Source organism: Tupaia chinensis, unplaced genomic scaffold, assembly GCF_000334495.1.
Source record: "Tupaia chinensis unplaced genomic scaffold, TupChi_1.0 Scaffold000165_2, whole genome shotgun sequence".
Lineage (NCBI taxonomy): Eukaryota > Metazoa > Chordata > Mammalia > Scandentia > Tupaiidae > Tupaia > Tupaia belangeri.
In genome coordinates, this window is record NW_006159640.1 from 2,421,471 (window position 1) to 2,432,934 (window position 11,464).

At 42.5% G+C, this 11,464-nt stretch overlaps 1 protein-coding gene across 2 annotated transcripts in view; it reads left to right on the forward strand.

Annotated features, from left to right (window-relative positions):
• The window catches only part of USP24 (ubiquitin specific peptidase 24), a gene marked incomplete at its 5' end in the record, with an annotated part of 162,154 nt that continues 150,690 nt past the window's right edge, over window positions 1-11,464 (forward strand). For both annotated transcript variants that reach the window (XM_014586891.1, XM_027770887.1), the window contains 1 exon segment: window positions 1-43. In XM_014586891.1, coding sequence (XP_014442377.1) covers window positions 1-43 — 43 coding nt within the window.

The following is an 11,464-nucleotide window of genomic DNA, read 5'->3' on the forward strand; positions in this document are numbered from 1 at the left end:
CTTCGACCCCCCGCCCGCCTACCACGAGGTGGTGGACGCGGAGGTGAGGAGGGGCGAGCCCTGAGCCCCGCGGGAGAGGCCACCGGGGGGGCGCTCCGTGGGGAGGGGACACACCCCACTGCGCTTGCAGTGGGAGGGAATACGCCTCGGGAACTGTCATGGGGGCCCGGAGAGGGAAAGATCGGAGCGTCAGGCTCCAGTCGGGGACAGAAGCCACTGTCTGGGGTCAGGTGGGGTGAGGGACCTTAGGGGAGGGTCCGAATGGAAGTTAGGGCTGTGGGGCAGGGCCATGGGTCGAGATAGGGAGGGGTTCCCTAGACTTTGGGACTAGAGCTAGGGCACTGCGGGCTGGGCCGGGGTCGGGGGTAGGGAGCAGGACGAGGGCTAGCGTTCGAGGTGAGAGAAGACAGATGCCGTAGCCTGGAACATGTGGTGGGGAGGACACGTGGATCACGGGTTAGGAAGGGGGAACCAGGCTAATGGACCAGGCTAGGTCAGAGATTTCATCGCTGCAGGTCTCGCCGAGGGACTGGGGAAGGCGTCAGGTTCAGAGTGAGAACAAGTGGGATGGGCCAGCCAGAGTAGTGGTCTTCGCTGGGGTCAGAAGTCTGTGGGCGCTAGGGGTGGGGTGTGGAACTTAAAGGAGGGTCAGAAAGAGGCGACACTGAACAGGGTCTGAAATGAAGAGGGACTGGGCAGGGGCCAGGAATGACAGGCATTGACGTGCCCTGGGACAGGGCACCGCTGCAGTAAAGCCTGGGTTGCAGGGATCAGGCTTTGTAAGGTCAAGTGTTGAAGCAGTGAGGATTGAACTTGAAGAGCATAGAGAAAAGAGACCTGGGCAGGGGTTGGGGCTGGAATTAGAGGATGAGGCCGGAACCAAGCCAGGAGGAGGGAGGCACTGGTTAGAAGGAAGGGAAAACTAGACGGGGGAAGCAACTGTCGTGAAGACGGTCTGCGGAGAGTAGGGAACAGAGTGGGAGGCCAAGGGGAGCGGGGGAGTCTTCTGTTGAGGCTAACGGATTTGATCATAGATCTCAAGTCTAGGAGGAGAACTAGGTCTGTTTAGTTTGGGGTGTGAGCGAGGAACATGGGGGAAGAAAATGGACTTTTACTACAATAAAAAGATCTACCAGAAGCAACAGCGCTTTTAGACAATTACTCTGCAGAAAAATGGCAGCCCAGGGTAGAATTCTGGTCAGAGTCCTCGGGTAGAATCGTTTAGGGGTCAGTGGAGCTGGTTGTACGGACCAGAGAAGGACACAGATCTCAAATTAGTGGATGTGTTTTTTTAGATAAACATGAATTTGGATCATTCTTCATGAAACCAAGCTTTCTGAAAGAATTTTCCCTGGGTAATGTGCGAACCTTTTATTGCATGTGTTTGCAGCAGTTGCTTGGGCTGAAGTAGCTTGGGCAAAAAGGTAGCACTCCAAGAATGAAAAAAAAAAAAAAGACATGTTTCTACATAAGATTTCTTTGGTTTCCACACTTTCACACACTTGCTGCAATAGGTACCCAGTAACTTAACTATCTTGTTGACTAGCGTATGGATGGCAAAGTTGTAATTAGTCCTAGGTTGGGAATTTCTAAAATTCCCATGCATGTCCTAAGTAACTGAAGCCGCTTTAAGCATTGAGTGTCTCCTGGCAGTCCCCTTCACTTCTGCCTCCACGTTCCTTCCAGTTTTGACCCAGTTTTGAAATCAAGAAGAAAGCCACTGCTCTCTCTGAAGATGTTTGTATAACTTCACTAAAGCTCAATATATCCTCATTACATGAGCTATTATATTCTCTTTTTGGTCACATCTTTTAATTTCCTGTAACTGAAAAATGAAATTCTAATTGTTGGTGGTCACGTTAGCTGACTGCCTGTACATGTATGTACAAAGTACTGGGAGTGGCTGCTTTTCCTGTGAATGGCAGTCTGGGGACTTTGCTTTGCAGGGAAAATCCAGAGGTTTCTGACTCGCTGAGGCAGGGTGGCAAGTTCTCATTTCCTCGTGACCTGGGGGTTCGGCCTAGGGGAGGCTGCACTGCTTTGAGAGTTCAAGAGAACTGGGACTGAGGCTGTTTCACCCATGAAGCTGAAGTGCAGGCCAACTCTTGGTGATACATAGAAGGCGGTGTTTAACCAGTGGAGGGTCTCTGCGGTCGTGAGACATTTCCATGTATGCTGCCTGGGCAGCTTATTGACCATTCTTGCTGTGTGCTGTGGAAAATGGAGGCTTTTGATCTTGGGAAATAAGGGAAGGAACTATTTATTGTTGACTGTCTACACTGTGAGCAGGGCTCACATTTTATTTAACAACCCCGTAGTGGCAGGTGCTGAATTTGAATCCAGGTCTCTGACATCAAAGCCAATACACTTTTCACTCTAGTCAACTCATGGTTTTAGAGTTCCATTCATTTGATAGCAGTGTGGAAAACGAAAGGGGGAAAGAGGAAATTTGACAGTACCATGCAAGTGTAGAAAGATGTGATGAGCACTGAATCTAGACACTAGGAACAGAATAATGGGTAGAATAAAAGGGGAATCATGGGGCCGGCAGGTGGTGTGGTGGTTAAGGGTGCTGGACTCTAACATGGCTGACCATGGTTCGAGTCCTAGACCTGGTAGCTTGCTTTCTCACTTGCTCTCTCTCTCACTCTGTCCCTATTTAAATAAATAAGTAAGTAAGGTTAAATTAAAAGAGAGAATTATAGATTTTTTTAAAGTAGAAGGCTTTAGAAATTAATAATCAGTTCAGCTCTCTTGTTTTATGCATGCAGCCTTTCAAGCCCCAAAGGGGAAATGGCCTGTTCCCACAGAGCCAATTAATAGAAGAGGTTGGGCCAGGCTGGCAGATAGTGTTGTGGTTAAGGATGCTGGACTCCCACATAGCTGTCTGCAGTTCAACTCCTGGACCTGATGGCTTGCTTTGGCTTGCTTTCTCACTTTCTGTCTCTCTCTGTGTGTCTCTCTGTCTCTCTCTGGTCAAATGAAAATAGATAAAGTTAAATAAAATAATTCTTTGGGGCTGGCAGGTGGCGTGTCATTAAGGGTGCCAGACTCCCACATGACTGACCACAGTTCGAGTCCTCGACCTAGCAGCTTGCTTTCTCACTTTCCCTCTCTTTCTCCCCCCGTGGTCAATTTTTAAAAATAAATAAATAAATAAAAATAAAAGTTAAAAAATAATTCTTTAAAAAAAAAAGAAGGGACCAGCAGTTAGAGTAATGGCTATGTCTCTGGACTCCCACGTAGTCTACCGCAGTTCGAGTCCCGGACCCGGTGGCTTAAAACTCATGCCGGGCGCATGTGCGTGCGTGCCCAAGATCCCGAGAGGAGAATGGAGAAGAAGGGATTACAGCGTGATCATCCCCCCTGGGGGGTGATTTCTCGCTTTCTGTCTCTCTGTCTCTCTCTGTCTGGCGAGTGCACGTGCCTTATAGCAAAAACCTCTCAAAAAAAAGAAGAAGAAGAAGAACTGGGGCCAGAACTCAGGACTTCTCACTGTGAGCCCTATGTAATTTCTTCCTACCAGCTGCCTCTTATTGGAAGGAAAAAGAACTAGGACACAATAATGAGTTAAATAGAAGAATGGAAAGTAGAAAATTTTAAAAGCTGCATGAATATTTGGAGAATTATTGAGTTATTAAAGAATTTACACTTTTTATTTCTGAAAACTGATTATCTTATTTTAATTATCTAAATTTCCTTTTGCTGCATAGGGCATTTCACTTTCAGTGTCCTTTTAAAAACCTTCAGGAATACATGAGATGAAATCCGATTGGCTTAAAAAGGGAACATGATTAAGTTTACGTTCGCAGTTTGAGAACAGCAGTGGTTCTCTCACTCAGTCAACATTTAATGCCTTCCAGGTCTCAGGGCAGGGGGTAGGGGGGTGAGCAGAACATGGAGTTTACATTCTAGAGGAGCTTGGTCCAAGCCTCTCATTTTACAAGCAGTGACTTCCCAAGGTCATGCAGTTGGTTCGGTAAATTACTTTAGTAATTTGGGGCCCTGACATAATTAGGATTTGGTTTAACATTTCATATTTGGAAAGAAAAAGCAGTTAACTTCTGGTTAAGAGCATGAAGAATACAGATTTAAAAAAAAAGACCCAGATATCTATCAAAATACGTAAACCTGCCTAGAAAGCCACCTTTTAAATATCTCCCATTAAGTAAAAGTATTGCTCTACAGAGAAGTTGTGCTTGGTTTTTTTACTAGTGTGGCTGTAATGTAGATAAGATGAACTTGTTAGTTTCAGGGTGTGGAAAGGACTTTGAGGAGCTGTACAGTTATGATTTTAGTAGCATTAACTTAGAATCATGCCGTGTCAGGTAAGGGTCCTCTGTTACTACAGAGTGTGAGACCTCACAGCTGCTGTGAATGACATCCCCTGATGGTGAGCATGAACCCTTGCCCGGCCGATGTAAGCCCCTCTGGCCACTGTGAGGTGCTTGGCCTCTCCTGCACTCCACAAAGCAGCAGAGCTGGACCTCTGTCATCCTGTCCAGGGAGTCAGTAGAACTCTGAACCAGGTTCTCCTCGGCATCTTATAAGACTTCATAATTATGAGACATACCTTATTTGTCATTAAGTCTCTATATTTTATCTTTTAAAAATACTGTAATTTTTTTTTAAATAAGATTTCACATTAACTGAGGAAATACCTTTCTTAGGTGTCTAGTTCTGTTCATTAATTCTCAGAAGTGACATTTAATACTATGATCTGACAAATACTTTGAGCTCCTTGTTTTGTTCCTGTTTTAATGTGGACATTCCTTTTGGAGGTATATAGTCAGAAGGTTTTGCAAGATTTCATTGCTTTTTTGTTTGTTTTGTTTTGCCTTTGTTTTTGTATTTGCTATAGGTTGTGTGCGCTTGCCAGAGAGAGAAAGGAAAAATGAGAAATTATCCCCCGGGGGGATGGCCACACTACAATCCCTTCTCCTCTCAGGATTTTGGGCATGCACTCAAATGAGCCCACTGTCATTCTCCAGCTGCCAGGTTCATGCTCGGCCGTGAAAGGGGCCGTGTGGGATCCGACAACTTAAACTCCTCAGCACCTGCTGGTCCTTTTTGTTTGTTTTTTAAGAGCCTCAAGCGTCGGCAGGTGGCGTGAAGGTTAAGGTGGCTGGATCCCACATGGCAAATGACCGAAGTTCGAGTCCTGGAATATGTTTTTTTTTTTTTTAAAAAAAGAGCCTCAAAGTTGTTCCTGCTGTAAGATATGGAAATCACATCAAAATAAAAATCACATTAATTTTTTTGTTCTTTAATTTGTCACATTTCTCCCTCTAATTTTCTCCCTTTAGTAATGGATTACAATTAGTGTCACCAGTGTGTATATTAAAGTTTATATTAAAATTTATATTCTTTATTTCCTAAAAATATACTACTACTACTACATGTGGGATAAGTATCAAATGCACACATTTTGGGCCAGCAGATGGCGTGGTGATTAAAGTGCTGGACTCTCACATGGCCGACCGCAGTTCAAGTCCTGGACCTGGAGGCTTGAAAACCACACTGGGTGCATGTGCATGTGTGCCCAAAATCTCAGGGGGAGAATTGGGGAGACGAGATTGTGATGTGACCATCCCCCTTGGAGGATTATTTCTCACTTTCCCTCTCACTGTCTCTCTCTGTCTCCAGTGAGCACACATACCCTATGGCAAAAACCCTTTCAAAAAGGAGTACATTTTAGTTAATGATTAGTGATTAAATACTGGACCTGTTGTTTGCAGTTTATTATAATTTGGCAATTTTTTAAAGAAAGGTATTCCCTTGAAGGTATTACAGTAAAAAATAGGGCCAGGCAGTATTGCAAAGGTAGCAGCGCAGCTCTGCCTGTGTGGTAATGGGCCTGGCTTTGCTCCCCAGCTGGCTACATGTCTGTGTGCCCAAGATCCAGGAATATCATAACACATTTTTTCTATGTTTTCCTATGCAAAAGTGTGTCATGACTTTTCAGACAACCTAATATATAAAGGGGTCCTGCAGGTGGCATGGTGGTTAAGGCACTGGACTCCCACATGGCCAACTGCGTTTTAAGTCTCGGACCTGGCTGCTTGCTTTCTCACTTCCCCCTCTGTCTCACTCTCTGGTGAATGCATGTGCCCTATAGCAAAATTTTTAAAAATAAAATTAAATAAATCTTTAAAAAATACATATTTAAATAAAAACAGTTCCCCATATTGGTTGAAAGTAGATGAAATAAAAGTAAAAAAAAAAAAAAAAAAAACTTAAAATAAATCGGTATAGACAAGTTTAAGCAACTTTTTTTTTTTTAAACTGGGTCTTGGGCCAGCTGGTGGTGTCGTGGTTAAGGCGTGGTGGTTAAGGGGCTGGATTCCACATAACCAACTTTGTGATTGCCAGCAGCTTGAGAAACATGCAGAATGTGTACCCAAAATCACAAGAGGAGAATGAGGATAAGGGGCTGTGACCTGGCCATTCCCCCTGGGGATGATTTCTCACTTTGTCTCTCTCCACAAGCACATGCACCCTGTGGTGAACTGCAAAACAAACAGACTGGGTCTCATTGTGTGTCACTTTCCTGCCTCAGCCTCCTGAGCAGCTGGGACCACAGATGTGCTCTTTCTGACCCGACCTGCTTGTGTTGCCCAGGCCAGCCTTGAGCTCACAGTCTTCCTCGGCCTGTTCAGTTGCTGGGATTACAGACTCATGCCGCCGCCTCGCCTGGCCTGTAGATTGGACTAGGAATTGAACTTGGACCTCCTGTGTGGAGCCCGGGACCAGGCATCTTTAGCAGCACGTGTCACCACACCTGGACCACAGTAGCCTAATTTTTAAAATACGAATTTCTTTCTGTTCCAGTATAGGTATCTCCTCTGGGGATTAGGTTATGAGTTCATGTAACAGTTGGATTCTCACCTTGTAATTACCTGGCCATTTGCTTTTAGGAAGAATGTAATTTGGCATAAGGGAAGTACCTCTTATGTGACTTACTACTGTGTGGTTCTAGTGAAGTCATAATAGGTCATGGCAGCTTTACACAGCATAATAGTACTGTTAGTCTAAAATTTGAAGCCAGTTCGATGTTGGAAGTCGATGTTAATAATGTTTTCACAATTCGAAGAAAAGGTTTCAACTTTAGTAGAAAAACGCATCAGTATACTTACATATTTCTATGCATACTATGTATACATATAATATTTGAATTTGCATGCAAAGGTGAAAATTTTCTATTTTAATAAGAAAATACTAGTACTCTATGGAATCTTTCAAATATGGAGTTCAGTTTTCCAGGAAATTGTTTGGATTTGGAATCCCAGAGGAAAATAACTAAACACATAACTATGTAAGATTGAACCATTTCAAAACATCCCCATAAATTCAATGCACTGAAGCTTATGCATTTTACTCATTTGTATTTAAACTTGTGTGTTGGTTTATTTAAATATAGTTCACACAAGTTTGAATACTAGGTTTCCTATCAAATTCGAAGAGTTTGTGGTAGTCCAGACATGAGACAGTGAGCTGCTAGAAGCAAGCACAGTTGACGGCAGTGAGAAATGACAGCAGCTCAGTGAAGAAGGGGACGGGAAAACTTGACAGACTTGCCCAGAGCAGGCTGCTGGCCTGGAGAGGGTGGTTTAGAATCGCTTTCTTTGCACTGTAGCCCTGGGAAGATGACTATTTTTAATACTGCCACAATCACAGAGCAGTCCCAGGTATGCTCTACTGAAGAAAGGTAAATCTGTGATACATTTTAGTGAAGTTTCGGTTTTTGGAAGGGAAAAAATTATGCACAAAGACGTAGGTTTCAGATACCTAGAAAATTCAGAGAAGAAGACATCTCAGTCTGAGGACAGTTGATTGCAAGGGCTCTACTAAGAAAGTTGTACTTCACCTTCACACAAGTCTATTTTTTTTTTCTCACCTTCCTCCTAGCAGGGATTTTGTTTTGTTTTGTTTTGTTTTTAAAGCTTGCCTTTGTCATTCTCATTATTAATTTAGAAATTTTTATCACTTATTATTGTCACATTTTTTAGTCACAAGTAGTTTATAAAAACGTTTTGTTAAGCTCATATTGGTAGAAAGTGATGTTCATTGTTGCTAATCACTGCGACGCATCCTTGGCCAAGAATTTTTTTTTCAAAGAGTGGGCAAGTGAGAAAGCACCCTCTATGGGGGATAGTCACACTGCAGTCCCTGCTCTTTCATTTCTCATTTTGGGATCTTCGGCAACACACACACACACACACACACACACCCAGAGTGTTTTCCAAGCCTCTGGGTCCAGGACTCGAACTGTACAGTCACCCATGTGGGATCCAGCTGCCTTAACCTCCATGCCACAGGCTGGTCCGAGACCAAGTATTTTAAGCTGTTTTGTTTTAAGTTGTTTACTGGTTCACTTCTCTGCCCAGCACTGAGAAACCTGGTTCCTTCCACTGATGGTCTTCTTATTCCTCTGTGTGTTGTGTGTGAGGGAAATAAAATTGACTTGCTTTAGAGATTATTGCATTAAGCCAGTTAATGACATGTAAATGTAGATCTGATTTATTTTTATTTATTCTGAAGAAAAGAACCAATACAAGTCAAAATTTTAATAATCTTTCCCAAAATTAAAATGTTTTAGCCATAATGCTAAGGTCTGTGGAATCTTTTTCGAGTGCTTACTTGAAGACTTGACTGTCCTCTTAGAGATGAGTAATACTGTAGATACCCACCAGCGTTTCCCACTTTGAAAGACCAGCTTGGTTATTCTAGCACACAATTTGCTGTTCTCTGGTTAACCAGTCAGTTATTGGTGGTGTAAAATTCGGTAGGCGCTAGTTAATATACTTTCACCTCAGTTTATATTAGGAATATTTTATAAAACAATAACTTAAACAACTTGGTGTGTTCTTCACTAGTAAGTTTCCAAAGTAATTTCTAAAATTAAAGTCATTTTCAGAAAGACTGTTGGTCAGACATTCTATTGCTAAAACTTCTCAATTTCTCTTTAGTGCACTTTTAGAACCCAGCTTTTCATAAACAGGCAAACATTCCTTTTGCTTTTCCTCTTTTTATTTCTCTCTTCTATGTTGTCAATTTCAGTTGAAATTGAATTGGTTTTTGAAACCTATAGCTGGAAATCTACAGTGGAGCATTTGTTTGCAATTAAAATTTATTCACATCCTAGAAAATACAAAGCTATTCCGTGTTATGAACACAGCACTATCAGTTGTCTTACAGACTCCTCACTCTCTTTTCTTACCAAAAAACCCATTAGTTCTAACCCTGAACTTCTTTCCTTTCACTTCTTATCCTCATTGTTACTGCTCTGGTTTTCATTCATGTTCTTTTTTCTTTTTTCTTTTTTCTTTTTTTTTTTTTTTTTTTTTTTTTTTTTTTTTTTTTTTTTTTTTTTTTTTTTACTGTTTCTCTATGCCATTTATACCACAATGATCTCTAAAATACACTTATTTAAGTTTGTCATTTAGTTTTTTTGCTATAGGGCAAGTGCACTCACCAGAGAGAGAGACGGCGAGTGAGGGAGGAATAAGAAATCACTCCCGTCTCCAGGAGTGGGGTGGAGGTAGAGATAGCCACACCATAGTCCCTTCTCCGTTCTCCTCAGGTCTTTGGGGACACATATACATACATACCCAGTGTGTTTTTCAAGCCACCTGGTTCAGGACTCAAAGATGGTTAGGTGCCATCTGCCAACCCACTCTCATCACCTCTCCCCAGCAGCCATCCTGGTTCACGCTAAGCATTTTATAGGGGAAGCTCAAATGCCACTTCTCTTTAAGATAACCTTGTCTTATACCAGGACACTCACCCACTGCACTTCAGCACATACACCAAGGAAAACTTTGAGGGCAATTCAGCTAAAGAAAGGCGTGCTTACATATGTGCATATCTTCCCATTGGGCTTGAAGAACAGACTGTTTCTTTCTTATTTGTTTTCTTGAGAGGTTTTTGCTATAGGGCACCGTGAGCTCGCCGGAAAGACAGAGAGAGAAAGCGAGAAATCACCCCCCTGGAGAATGGCCACACCACAATCCCCTCTCTTCCACTCTTCTCTCAGGACCTTGGGCACGCATGCACATGCACCTGGCATGAGTTTAAGCCACTGGGTCCGGATGACTACGAACCACGGATGACTACGTGGGAGTCCAGCAACATAGCCATTATGCCAACTGCTGGTCCCATGGACTGTTTCTTTTTATCTGTGTCCCCAGCACTTCTGGCTCACAATAATAGTTGGTTGGATAGAGAGATGAAATGGGTGGATGAAATCTTTTTTAATCCAACCAACAGTCAAATGGTGTTGAAAGGGTACTAGACTTTCTATTCAGGGTTCTCTTGCTTGCTAACATATTTTAGGCTAAGTCTAAGTCAGTTTACCTTCTGAGCCTCAGTTTCCTCCTTTATAAAATAGACATCATCTGTGGCTAATTTTTTTTATTCATTAATCCCTTTGAGAAGTTAAAAGTTATGGGGCCTCTTGTACATACATGAAAGTATATACACTTAGTTTTTAGAATAAGCCGGTACTAACTGTTACTTATGGGTGATGAGTTACACTCTTCCTATTTTTATGAGTTTTACATTGTTTTCTTTAGTGAGCTTTTTAAAGTATATAAACTTCCTTAAAATACGTACTAGGGGATCCAGGCAGGTGGCATGGTAGTTAAGGCAGCTGGATCCCACATAGCTGACTTTGCAGTTCAAGGGCTTGAAAATCATACCATGCACTTTTGTATGCATGCCCACCCAAAATCTCAAGACGAAAATGGAGAAGGGATTGTGGTGTAGCCATCCTCCTGGGAAGTGGGGGGAGAGATACTTTCTCAAACCTCCCCGCCGCCCCCCCACCCCCGTCTCCTGTCTCCAGTAAGTGCACACACCCTACAGCAAATTTTTAAAAATAAAGATAGATAAGTACTGGGCTAGCCAGTTATGTGGTTAAGCCCCCTAGATTCCCAATGGTTGACTATACGTGCAGTTTGAATTCTGGACACAGACGCTTGAAAAACACTCCATATGTGTGCCCAGGATCCTGAAAAGAGGGAGAAATGGAGTAGAGATTGTAGCATGACTCTTCCACATTGGGGGTGCTTTCTCACTTTCCATCTCTCTCCCCCCCCCTTTCTGTGTCTCACTGGCAAGCACACACATCCTCTGGCAAAATTTAAAAAAATAAATAAACAATGACAAACCAAGTTTCAGTGTCTATCAAAACAAGAATAGTTAAAAAGACTACATTATTGCATAATTCTTAGGAAAATTTTGTGTAGACTTAAAATTAATTTGTAAACTTTCCTACTGAGGAAAATTGAATGTAAAAAGATTTAATTTGCTTTTTATGTAACTGAAATATCGCAAAATACACTACTTCCTAGGACATCTTTGGGAGCTATCTTTTCAAATCTAGAATTTATATTTTATTATCTGGTTATATCTTTTCTAGGTATTTCTGGCTATAGGAAAACTGGCTCAGAAGATGCAATTC